Source organism: Centruroides sculpturatus, unplaced genomic scaffold, assembly GCF_000671375.1.
Source record: "Centruroides sculpturatus isolate CEXI.00-Female unplaced genomic scaffold, Cexi_2.0 scaffold289, whole genome shotgun sequence".
Lineage (NCBI taxonomy): Eukaryota > Metazoa > Arthropoda > Arachnida > Scorpiones > Buthidae > Centruroides > Centruroides sculpturatus.
The window spans coordinates 78,917-93,016 of NW_019384529.1; the positions used below are offsets into that span (position 1 = coordinate 78,917).

At 32.5% G+C, this 14,100-nt stretch overlaps 1 protein-coding gene across 1 annotated transcript in view; it reads right to left on the minus strand.

The window, feature by feature from the left end:
* LOC111622967 (F-box/WD repeat-containing protein 5-like) overlaps window positions 1-14,100 on the minus strand; it is a 40,527-nt gene that overhangs the window by 20,462 nt on the left and 5,965 nt on the right. The window contains exon 2 of the mRNA XM_023365436.1: window positions 12,241-12,415. Within this exon, the coding sequence (XP_023221204.1) occupies window positions 12,241-12,415 (175 nt within the window). The remainder of the gene's footprint in view (window positions 1-12,240; window positions 12,416-14,100) is intronic.

The window sequence follows — 14,100 nt, forward strand, 5'->3', positions numbered from 1 at the left end:
GAAATCAATAGTGGACTACATTATTTGTTCAGAAGAAATGATAAAGTGCTGTAACTCTATGAATGTTCTGGGGGATGATCAGGCAGATCATTTTCCTATTCAGTTGGAATTAATAAAGTATCAAAAAATAAGAAATATGTTAACTCATTTTTTTTTGCATGCCATAAAATGAATTTGAATAATTAAAGTAATTATATATGCTTAAAACAATAACCCTTGCTTGATCGGACAATGCATCTCCCTTGTTTATGCATAACAGCATTACTTTCTGCATTATTGTTAAATGAAATAAAAATTAAATATGAAGTCATTACTGATTTTTTATTTCTTCATTTTTAAATTATAGTAAATCTGTTTTATTATATATTAATTAAATAAATGAATATTCACTTAACATTGAAATTATTATTAAATAACTTCCAAGTGAGAAAACAGTAGTAAAATAAGCATTTATTTATTGTGATATTGTCACCATGATAGGCTGCAATTTTCAATCATATTTTAAATAATTTTTAATTTAAATATATGCTCTCCACCTCAAATTAGTAGTGTCTTGATTTTGTAATCATACTTTTTTGTTAGCAACAGAGTCCTGCCAGTCATTATCTAACTCCTTTAAAAGGGAAATTTTTGAATTGAAATAATGTGACTTTTGATTTGCATCAAAAGTTCATATATAGTTAATTGGGGCCACCTAACCTTAAGATTTCTATAGCTGGTCTTGACTTTAATTTATCTAACTCCATTCCCAAGATTAAAGAAGGATGGACAAACAACAGTGGGAATTTACAGGTTTACAATTTTTTCAAATTGCAGCCCAATAAATTTAAATTAAAAAGCTGAATGATTGACTCATATTGAATATTATTGATATTAAAATTATTTCTATTTAATTTTTTCTGAGTTTATTTTATCATATTATTATTATTATGATGTTGGTAAATTGTATCCAATTTAGCTTAGACTGATGCTAGTGCTATGCATCACAAAAGTCAGGCATAACTATAGGAAAAATTGTTGTTTTCTTTTAAGTGTTGTTCATGTATGTATCTGTGTTTAAAAATTTTCAGATTATATGATATGCATTTAGTAAGGCAAATTTCTGTAATGTGATGTATGTTTTGTTTTGAAGCCCTAATGTTTCTAGACTTTTGTATAGTGTATATAGTATAACACAGGGGTGGCCAACAGTTTTTGCCTCTGGGCTGAATTGGAAAGAAAACTTTTATCACGGGCCGAACCAGAGGCTGCCCTAGTAAGATTTTGAGGTGGTGCGAGATCTCATTGTGGTATCACCCCGTAGAGACTAAATTGTACATAGAGATTACAGATACATTTTTCACATTATCATGCATTATTGACATTCTACACTGTGCTAAAGACATTGGTAATGGAGCATTAACTCTAAACGCACAGTGAGTTCTTGACTTTTTTTTTTTTTTATGGTGTGAGATTTCTTTGTTGAGTTATTCTGATTTGAATAGCTGATATTGAAAGATTAATTGCGGGCTGCATAAATTCATTAGACAGGCCATATATTGGCCATGCCTGGTATAACATCTGTGCAAACAATGATAGGCACGGTAACTATTCATTCTCCACAGACATTTTATCTTGTGGGTAGGTTCTGAGTATTTACTAATTTTTCAGTGTATATATTTTCTATGTTATGGGTGTTTGAAACAGCTGCATCTATAATATACAGTGAAACCTCCATTAAATTAATTAATGGACACTCCCAAATAGTGGACACTTCTACTTAACATACATTTTTAGCACACTACTTAAGGAGACAATCCTAAGACCCTTCAAATAGAATATCTATAATATTTACTTCTAAATAGCAAACACTCTAAATAATAGACAGCATTGTCCATAACCTATCTTACGAAAATGTAAAGCCCACCTTCAATATTTTGAAAGAATTAGTTACGTATGAAATATTTTAAAACTAAAACAAAGAATTGATTCAAATACTCTTTGGGAGGACAAATTTTGACCATAGGCATTGAATAAATAAAGATTGGCTTAAAATAGGAATAAGGGAGGAGGGCAGGTTGTAAAAACCAAACAATAATCATTACCTGTTAGAGAAAACTAGTCTGGTTAAGTTGTCAATTACCATTTATTGTCATACATATGAATGTTATTAAACTTATGTCTTATTGTTGAAATTAAGCTTATGGTATCAAGAAACCATAAACTTCACTGAAATTATTCATTTGTTTGACAAGAACCATAGCACAATAGTAATGAAAAAAACAGTTTTAAAGTTAAGACAACAGCATTTATTTCATGAAAGTTCAAAGTTCATGTTATGAAGGCAATTTGCTAACCACTTAATGTAGGAAGACATTTGATTTTCTTGCATTTATGACATCATTTATGATCTTAATAGCTTTGTGGTGGATAAAGTAATTTTTAATAAATCATTTATTGAAAAAAGGAAAAACATTTGAAAAATTACACCTACTTGATAACTACAAAGTAGACAAATCACTATATCAATTTTTATTAGTTGCTTAGATCATAAATGACGTTATGAATGCAAGAACACCAAATACATTTCTTATCCCTTGAAGTGGCTAGCAAATAGCCTTTGTAACTAGACATTCAAACTCTTGTTGCCTAAACAGACTTTCGTCCACCCTTCTGTTTGTAATAACAGTTTCATTTTTCTTTTTCTTTACATTTGCTCAGGTCATTTTTGATGAATTAATAATTAATCAATATTTACATTTTGTCATAATTTTTATGTTCCATTTAATTAAAGTTTCCTATACAATCTGTCTGCTATTTAGACTTCAATTAAAATGTGATTTTTACAGCTGAAAAGATAAATAATATACTGTATATATATTAATTANAATATATATATATATATATTAATTATATATGCTACATATACTTTTTGGTATTTTCACACTCCTAATGCAAATATGATGTTTTCATAATCCACCATATTCTTCACTTTATAATGACCAAGTTGAAATACAATATGGCCACCAGTATGTACCTCCAAATAGTGGATGTCTCTAAATAGCAAACAAACTTCTCAGTTCCAAGGGTGTCTGCTATTCATAGATTAAAAAAGTATATTGTATATGATTTTTTGTTTGTCAAATGAATATGAATGTCTGGTTTGTTCTGATGGATTGATTTGACTGAAATTATAACTTGGTCATAATATTTTGTATATGTTGTTTTCAATGACTATATGAAGTCTGTATTTATAGTGCAACTCTTGATTTTGACTATGTTATACTTGGCCAAAATGTAGCACAAATAATATTGATCTGATTATTATTCTTTGGTTCTTTATTTCTATCTACAATGAATTGCTAATGAAAGTGAAACAAAAAAACATTTTAGTGTTTTAAATGGTATTTTCTAAACTTCATACCAGTAAGTGTCATGCTTTCAATGGCAATTCTGGATACAAAAAATATAAGGTAGTGAAGATTATTTGCTGCTGCAGCTTATCCATACAAAATTATAATTTAATATATATAAATTGAATAAATTTTCAAAAATAAAAATATCAATATTACCTTGTATATTAAAAACAGCAATTTCTCCTGAAGCAGTATGCATTCCAAAATGAACACCAGAGACTAGTAATAGTGTATCTGATTCATTGAATTGAGAAAACTGTGTATAATCCCAACTGTAAACTCTCATATCAAAGCTATAACGAACTGTACATGGATACGAAGAATTCCAAACCTAAAAACAAAAAAAAACAAAAAAAAAAAATCATCAATATAATCTAACCATTCTGTAAGTTTATATATATCTTTATAATTATATAGTAATTATTTATAAAATAAAGGTGAAGTTTTTAAGAAGCATTTCAGAATTAAATATTTTTTGGGGTATTGTATTAATAACATCACAAAGAAAAATTTTTATTAAAGAACAGTTCTCATAGATTTTATAAATGATATTAATTATTGATAATGCTACTTTAGTTTTATTTAGAAATCACAATAAAAATGACCATATTTTTTATTTCTTATGAGGTCTTGGACATGGTCCAAACCCTCTCCCCAAAACAGTCTGAAAGAAAAAAACCTTTTAATAAATTATCATTGCAATTTTGAACAACTGGCACCTTGGAATAATAACTGTCAAAGATAAGTACACAACTCTTGATTTAAACTATGTAAGGCTGAAGATCAGTAAACATCTCCAGTTGAGAACTGGAATCAATCTTTCCTGCAGACCAAATCAGTCTCGAAATTACCCCTGGAAACAGGTAAGAGACAAATTAGGAAATGAGGATAAGAGACCGAGACTAATTGGGCTGTATGATTATGGGACAAATCTTATAAAAAACCTGTGTCCCTCAATGAGTCTTTTGATTCATTTCTATCCAACATGCCCTGTGTCTTGGATTGATCCCATGCTGCCACTGCTGCAATAATCTTTGCTGCCCTATCGTGGGTCCGAAAAAAAAGCACTCTTAGTGCCTACAGGGCAAATAGAATAAAAGAAATGTAATTGATAACAGTTTTAAATATTTTTGTTAGAACAACCAATGTCATAATATTAAAATTAGTTTTAAATATTTAATTAAAATTTTTGCATAATAACTAAAAAGATTCAATTTAATCTCACTGGAGATAACAGTTCTTTAATAAATGAATTCAAGCACATAATCAATGATACTATAACATACACAAATTTATTTAATACTAGGGATGGATTGAATAGGAAATTTAGGCCAATTTTGGCTTATTTACTTAGGCCAATATTGGCTTATTTATGTCACTGCATGTTACTACTATTATCAGATACTGACATTCAGTATCTGATAATAGTAGTAACATGCAGTGACATTTGATGATAGGGAAGCTGTGTTTTCATAAAAATTTTAAACAAATACTGAAAATGGCAAAAATAAACAATTTATTAGAATTAAAATAAACAATTTATTTTAATTCTAAAATAGATACATTGGCATGAAACAAAGATATAAGAACTCGCTTTATTTTTTATAAACTAACTCTATTTGATTATTTTTTCCACAAAGTCGTTAATTACTTTATCGTAAAACTTGCTTGTCATTAATTCCGTCAAAGTATTTAAAAGTTCTTTTTCCATGGAAAGCAATGCTAGTGACGATGATCTTTCCTCTGACTAAGTGTTCCTTCAAATGTAGGAATTCACTTCATGGTTGAAAAACTATGCTCAACAGATGCACTGGTAGATGGTACCGTAAAAATTAATGATATTAAATCATATAATTCTTTTAGTACATCTTTGTTTGGATTATCATTAATTATAATATTTTTTATGTCTAAGAGTGACTTGCCAACATAATCTGGACACGAATATAAATATTGCAATTCATTATGTAATTTAGATAAATCAAAAAATACTCCATAAAATCTACTTAATTTAAAGAATTAAAACTTGCTTTTGAAAATTGTTTTTCATAATATTTAAAATTATTAACATCTGAAAGTGGTAAAAATTCTAAAGATTTTGTGAAAATCTTTAATATAATTATTAGTAAAGATTTTCACTGTCAATATAATTATAATTAAAAGAAAATTATAATTAAATATGCCTTTGTCTAGAAATTTACATAAAAATTACATAAAATATTCCTCACTTTTTAAATCTTAAAACAATGCACTTAGTCAAATAGTTTCTTATGAGTAACTAATGAATAGAATTGTTGGAAGTGTTATATGATATTTTGGTGTGTAGCAACCACCAGATGTTGGTGTTCTGTCAAGCACATGGATGAATGCCTGTAATCTGGCTGCTTACAGGATTCAAATATTTTCACTGTGGAAGCTGTCCCATATTCAACAGTATGGTGCTTCCATTGGGAATATGCATATACAAATTTATACAAGGTCTGTTCAAAAAGTATCGGACCTTTGGTCAGCAAAAATACATTTATTGACGTTGAGGTACAAAACCCTAATCCCCTTCAAAGTAGTCTCCTTGGTAATGTATACACTTCTCCCAGCGTTCCTGCCATTGCTGGAAACACTGCTGGAACGCATCTTTTGGAATGGCCATCAGCCGGTCCGTCGCATTCCGCACGATGTCTTCTCTCGACTAAATTCGGGTTCCTTTTAGCGGCATTTTCAGCTTGGGAAATAGCCAAAGGTCACACGGAGCCATGTGGAGAGAGTACGGAGCGTGACGAACCACAGGAGTTTTGTGTTTGGCGACGAAAGCCCGAATCAGATGAGCAGAATGGGCAGATGAATTATCATGATGGAGCTGCCAAGTTTTGATCGACCACAGATCCGGTCGTTTGCGTCGCACTGTATCGGAAAGACGACGAAGGACCTCCTGGTAGTACTCCTTTGCGATGGTTTGGCCTTGTGGTGCGTACTCACGACACACCACCCCCTGGGGTTGGAAAAACTTTTCACCTTGCCTTTTGTTTTTGTTGGGGCTTTGCCGGGTTTTTTTTGGCCTCGAGGATCATCCCCGAAAGCCTGCTAAATCTCGCGAATGGTTTCACTTGGGTATCGCCAAGCTTTTTGGCAAAATTTGATGTAATATCGCTGCTCATGTTGTTCAGTCATTTTCCAGCTTAGTAAAATCCGACGAGAGCGCACTACATGACCTCACTCATAGGCCGATTGCCAACGACTGACGCTTCCTGCAGGCGGGAAAAAAATCAGGGCTGTGCATGACTGTCCCCTCCACAACTCTACCGAAGGAGGCCTCTCGCGCATCATTGGTTTACGCGGAAAAAAATAAGGTCCGATACTTTTTGAACAGACCTTGTATTCAACTATACAATAGCAATCTTATCATTGTTTTTCACATGTAGTATAGAAATTTGTAATAAGATACATAATACCACTTTCAAAAACGTTCGAAATTCTTGACATTCCACATTTGGAACGATAGTGAACCCAAAGCAGATTCTGGGCAAAGAATCAAAAACATTTGTTCATCTATTATATTCGAACTGTACCAGAAATCTAAAGGCTTAGAGCTGACACATTTGTACTGGTATTTTCTCTAGAAAGTGGTATAAAATAGGTATGCTGACTAGGACTTACAAGAAATTCACATGGGCCCTAACAAAAGCAAGGGCTAAATTAGAATTTCTATTGGAATGCAAGAAGAACAATGTTTATCCCATGTTGATATTTAGTGGGTGTGAATCCTTAATTCTGAAACTAAGAATGTTGTGCTTGAGGAAGACTATCAGAATGTCTAGGAAGAATGTATATTCAGGACTTGATAAGGTCATCAAGACAGAGAATGATTTATTCGAACACAACCGGTCATATCTATATGAAGAAAAAAAAGTGGCCTTCTTTCAAGAAATCATGACATGAAACCTAACACAAAAATACAGGAAGAAATTGGAGTGGATAATGAAAAAATAAAAACCTGACAAAATGAATGCACCCTTCACCCCATTGGTATGATGGGATGACATCAATCCCCAGATTTCCTAATTGAAATGATATCGCATGGACCGATGTATACTCCAGGCTCAACGAGACCCCCACTCGAAATAGTGATGCCAGATATTGAAAGGCTGGTTTAGCAATTTTCTAGACAGCATAAACAACAATCCATATAAATTCACCCTAAAAATGTCAGCATCTAGCATAAATTTTTTAGACATCATCATACAGCTCAATGGAGGAAATATAGAAATGGAAGTATACCACAAACAAACCCAGCTTCCTTCCATTATACATACTAGCAGATTTGGAAGACCCATATCCCTATAAGGTTGCGGCATTCAAGGTATTAACAAAAAGAGCTTTCACACATAACTCTAAATGGGAGGACACACTCAAAGAACTTAAACGTCTAGAGGACATCACAGAAGGCCATGGGTACAAAAGAAACCTAATTAGAAGTTTAACTCAGAACTCCTATAAAATACAAAGTGGACGTCACACCTCTACAGACCAGGGGGAGTCCAATGAGATCCCTAATCAGGACCCTAATGCAAAACACACAGTCATAGAATATAACAAGAACCTACATTCCCTATATAAGGAAATAGCACAAAAGAAGGACATGAAAATAGCTTACATGAGGACAAACAATTTAATCCCCATTGAGGAATGCTAAAGACACACTTGATAGTTTGAGGGCACCAGGAGTGTATAGTGTCCCAGTTAAGGACCATAGGTTCCAGAGAATTTGGTATACATTGGTCCGACCAAGCAGTACATACAAAAAAGAATTAAGGAACATAAATATAACATTGCCAAAACAAAATACACCACCATCCTGGCAACATATGCCACCAACTCCTATGTAATGGCAGACTCGGACAACACCAGCATCATAAAGAAATCCTTCCAGATAGACCACATCAGGGCCTTAGAAACACTAGAAAGCAAGCAAATTGGGAGATTTTATAAACTACAAGGAAAGTAATGCAATATCGTATGCATGGCGATGCACCTGTGAAGACCATACACATCAATAATTGTATTTTATTCCCTCATAGATCTCCCACAGATTAATGTTGGTGGCAGTCTTAGCTAGTTGGTCTGCACGTTCATTTCTGATGGTTCCTTGGTGTCCGCGGGTCCAGCTAATAAAGTAGTGGTTGTTCGAGTTAAGAGCAGATTTCTTAATTGCGATGGCAATAGGATGAGGCTTGTTACTGTTGATGAGGTCAATAGCAGACTGGCAGTCTGTGTAGATTGAGATGCTCTGTTGGTTGTGATTTTCTTCGGCCCAGTTTATAGCCATGTGGAGTGCCTTTAGCTCGGCTGGGAAAACCGTGCAAAGGCTATCCAGCCGAAATCCTTGATGATAAATTTCCTTATTATTTTTGTAGGCGGCGAAGGTGCAGCCTATGTTGTCGTTAATCCCAGAGCTGTCGGTGTAGATCTTCAGGTCGGGCTCGGTAGGAAGATTTGTGCTGATATGATCGTTGATGTAGGGAGCGGCAAGGTCAGCAACCGGGCTCATTTTTTCATAACTTGTGGCTGGTATGTCATAGTTGATGGTGTTGATGCTGTGACCTGTCTTGAGTCTCCAGAGCTCATACTTAGCGTTGATAATATCTGTTATAGGTGGTTTTTTAGTGATAACTTGTAAACTACTGTTTGGTGTGGTACGATATGCTCTCAAGATTAGTATGAGACCTTTTCGTTGCGAAGATATTAGCTTCCTGTGGGGGGTGCACCTTCTTGGCCGCCCAGCCCCAACTGCCACACACATATGTAATGATAGGCGTGTATATATAGTCATAGATGATACTCATCGTATTGGAGTTTACGCCCCATTTCCTGCAGGCTATCTGAGAGAACGCCTGGAAGATCATGTTGGTTCTGTTGGCAGTGTATTTAATGTGGTCGTCCCAACTCAGTCGTTGATCCAGCCATACGCCAAGATACTTTATGGTCTTTTCCACTTTAATTGAGTAGTTGTTCATGCATATTGTAGGAGTACGAAGGTATAGGTTAGGTCCACCGGGCTTATTAAAGACCACACACTTTGTCTTATTGGGGTTGAATTGAATCTTACGCTGTGTACCCCACTCATGGATCTTGACTAGAGTCTCATTACTCCTTTTTTCAAGAGCCGCTCGAGAATTTCCTCCTATTAGGATAAGGATGTCATCAGCATATTCTGTGATATTGTCCTGTCCGAAATTTTCCTGTAGAAAAGTGTCAAAAAGGAGGTTCCACAGAAACGGTCCGCAGACTGAACCCTGTAGGCACCCACGGACGATGTTCCTTTCTGCGTGTTGTGTTCCTTGTTGGAGATAGACCTGTTTGTGTAAGTAGTCTTTGAGTAGGTAGTAAAGATTAGCAGGACAGTTGGTTTGCTTTAACTGGAAGAGGATTAGGGGCCACCAGGCTGAGTCAACTCGTATAACACAGTAAAAGAATGAGACAGATTGTTGTGTCGCAACAGGATTGGTCGAATCTGGACCAATAGTGGACGAGCAGCTGAACTACTTGCCGCCGTCCAGCGCCACACGTATATACGGAGAGTTTAGGCGGGGAAGTTAAGTTTACTATCATCTGTACAGTATATAAATTAGGTACTGTAAGTCTAATACTGTAATTTTATAATTTTTTATGTTATCTAAAATTTTGTCTTTAGTCATCAGAATAACTTATCAGAAACGCGTCCACTGTTCGATGAGCCGCTCCGCGATGAAAACAAGCTTAAGCAATGGCGTCTTCGAACGGTGCTCACTCAATAAGTATTCCTACAATATTTTGTTTATAGCATAATTTATGTAGCTTATTCCCAAAAAATTATACGTGATTTGGAAATGTTTGAGTCAAATTAGTCTAGAATTGATTAATTTTAGGGAATAAAACCTTTCAAACAGCCATAGCCCCTAAACTGCATAAGTGCCGGCCTGTGATTGGCTCATGTATTTAAGTGACTCGAACAACACAGAATTCATATAACACGGAACGTATATACCATGTTAAGGGGGGTCTACTGTGCTCAAAGGAAGGTTAACTAAAAAATTAAAAATATTTCAATAATTAATAAGTAACTTTAGTTAACATGTGCTCAACTGTGTTAGGATAATCCAGTAAACCATGTTTGCCATCATAAATGTTTTTAAAAACAATATTTTGAAATTTGAATATCGTGAATAAATTTTAATTTTTTTTTGTCAATGGAGAGTGCTTAAGTCCCTGCAATTTTCCCCTTGTTTCCACTATCATCTACGGACTATCATCTGTCACTGTGAGTAGAAAATACTTATGTAAGTATTAACCTGGTAGCTTTGTCTTTGTTTCTCCTTTATTATGTAACCTAAGTTTTTACAATTGTCTTTGCTTTGTTATCTCTGTGGATCATTTCTATTTTATCACATTAAAAAAACTTATCCAGAAACAAATATGTGCATGAAAAGTTTATCTGGACCCATGATTCCTTTTCATAGGAGGTGATACAATCTTTAAAAGGAACTAATGATCTAAACAAACAAAAACAAAAACAAAATCTTTATTACATTTTATTCAGATTTTTTAAAATATTTTCCATCACTAACAGAATAGGAATACTAGAAGATTAATTTAACTTTGCTTTATTAGATATCAAATTTAAGCAATAAAATGTAAAAAAAACAAATAAATGAATCTCAGACTGTTTCATAGAGATAACAGAGACTTATCACATTTACTGAGGACATCAAAATGAAACTACGAAATGCATACCACTAATAATGCATTCTGATAGGCATTTTGGTCTAAATGACCTTCATCAGACATACATGAATTATGAATATATAGTTATCTACAATAGAAATATAGCCCTAAATGTATATATAGTTAGCCATACACAGTGACACACACAGGATTTACTCTTGGAAAGCCAAATTAAATGGATAAAAAATTTTTAATGCAAATTCAATAAAATTTCACACCTTATGTGACCACTAATTCATTAGTAGTACAAGAATAAAATACATCACAGAATATTAAAAAAAAATGAATTTTAATTAGGAAAAGATTCTTCAAAAAATTTTCTATTGTTTGTGTTTTTTTTCTTTGGGCATTGGCCCCTCCAAAGAAAAAGAGTGCGCCTCTGGCCATAAACAAATATATAGTTATCTACAGCAAATTTGTTGTAGATACTTATANATATGCTACATATACTTTTTGGTATTTTCACACTCCTAATGCAAATATGATGTTTTCATAATCCACCATATTCTTCACTTTATAATGACCAAGTTGAAATACAATATGGCCACCAGTATGTACCTCCAAATAGTGGATGTCTCTAAATAGCAAACAAACTTCTCAGTTCCAAGGGTGTCTGCTATTCATAGATTAAAAAAGTATATTGTATATGATTTTTTGTTTGTCAAATGAATATGAATGTCTGGTTTGTTCTGATGGATTGATTTGACTGAAATTATAACTTGGTCATAATATTTTGTATATGTTGTTTTCAATGACTATATGAAGTCTGTATTTATAGTGCAACTCTTGATTTTGACTATGTTATACTTGGCCAAAATGTAGCACAAATAATATTGATCTGATTATTATTCTTTGGTTCTTTATTTCTATCTACAATGAATTGCTAATGAAAGTGAAACAAAAAAACATTTTAGTGTTTTAAATGGTATTTTCTAAACTTCATACCAGTAAGTGTCATGCTTTCAATGGCAATTCTGGATATAAAAAATATAAGGTAGTGAAGATTATTTGATGCTGCAGCTTATCCATACAAAATTATAATTTAATATATATAAATTGAATAAATTTTCAAAAATAAAAATATCAATATTACCTTGTATATTAAAAACAGCAATTTCTCCTGAAGCAGTATGCATTCCAAAATGAACACCAGAGACTAGTAATAGTGTATCTGATTCATTGAATTGAGAAAACTGTGTATAATCCCAACTGTAAACTCTCATATCAAAGCTATAACGAACTGTACATGGATACGAAGAATTCCAAACCTAAAAACAAAAAAAAACAAAAAAAAAATCATCAATATAATCTAACCATTCTGTAAGTTTATATATATCTTTATAATTATATAGTAATTATTTATAAAATAAAGGTGAAGTTTTTAAGAAGCATTTCAGAATTAAATATTTTTTGGGGTATTGTATTAATAACATCACAAAGAAAAATTTTTATTAAAGAACAGTTCTCATAGATTTTATAAATGATATTAATTATTGATAATGCTACTTTAGTTTTATTTAGAAATCACAATAAAAATGAACATATTTTTTATTTCTTGTGAGGTCTTGGACATGGTCCAAACCCTCTCCCCAAAACAGTCTGAAAGAAAAAACCTTTTAATAAATTATCATTGCAATTTTGAACAACTGGCACCTTGGAATAATAACTGTCAAAGATAAGTACACAACTCTTGATTTAAACTATGTAAGGCTGAAGATCAGTAAACATCTCCAGTTGAGAACTGGAATCAATCTTTCCTGCAGACCAAATCAGTCTCGAAATTACCCCTGGAAACAGGTAAGAGACAAATTAGGAAATGAGGATAAGAGACCGAGACTAATTGGGCTGTATGATTATGGGACAAATCTTATAAAAAACCTGTGTCCCTCAATGAGTCTTTTGATTCATTTCTATCCAACATGCCCTGTGTCTTGGATTGATCCCATGCTGCCACTGCTGCAATACTCTTTGCTGCCCTATCGTGGGTCCGAAAAAAAAGCACTCTTAGTGCCTACAGGGCAAATAGAATAAAAGAAATGTAATTGATAACAGTTTTAAATATTTTTGTTAGAACAACCAATGTCATAATATTAAAATTAGTTTTAAATATTTAATTAAAATTTTTGCATAATAACTAAAAAGATTCAATTTAATCTCACTGGAGATAACAGTTCTTTAATAAATGAATTCAAGCACATAATCAATGATACTATAACATACACAAATTTATTTAATACTAGGGATGGATTGAATAGGAAATTTAGGCCAATTTTGGCTTATTTACTTAGGCCAATATTGGCTTATTTATGTCACTGCATGTTACTACTATTATCAGATACTGACATTCAGTATCTGATAATAGTAGTAACATGCAGTGACATTTGATGATAGGGAAGCTGTGTTTTCATAAAAATTTTAAACAAATACTGAAAATGGCAAAAATAAACAATTTATTAGAATTAAAATAAACAATTTATTTTAATTCTAAAATAGATACATTGGCATGAAACAAAGATATAAGAACTCGCTTTATTTTTTATAAACTAACTCTATTTGGTTATTTTTTCCACAAAGTCGTTAATTACTTTATCGTAAAACTTGCTTGTCATTAATTCCATCAAAGTATTTAAAAGTTCTTTTTCCATGGAAAGCAATGCTAGTGACGATGATCTTTCCTCTGACTAAGTGTTCCTTCAAATGTAGGAATTCACTTCATGGTTGAAAAACTATGCTCAACAGATGCACTGGTAGATGGTACCGTAAAAATTAATGATATTAAATCATATAATTCTTTTAGTACATCTTTGTTTGGATTATCATTAATTATAATATTTTTTGTCTAAGAGTGACTTGCCAACATAATCTGGACACGAATATAAATATTGCAATTCATTATGTAATTTAGATAAATCAAAAAATACTCCATAAAATCTACTTAATTTAAAGAATTAAA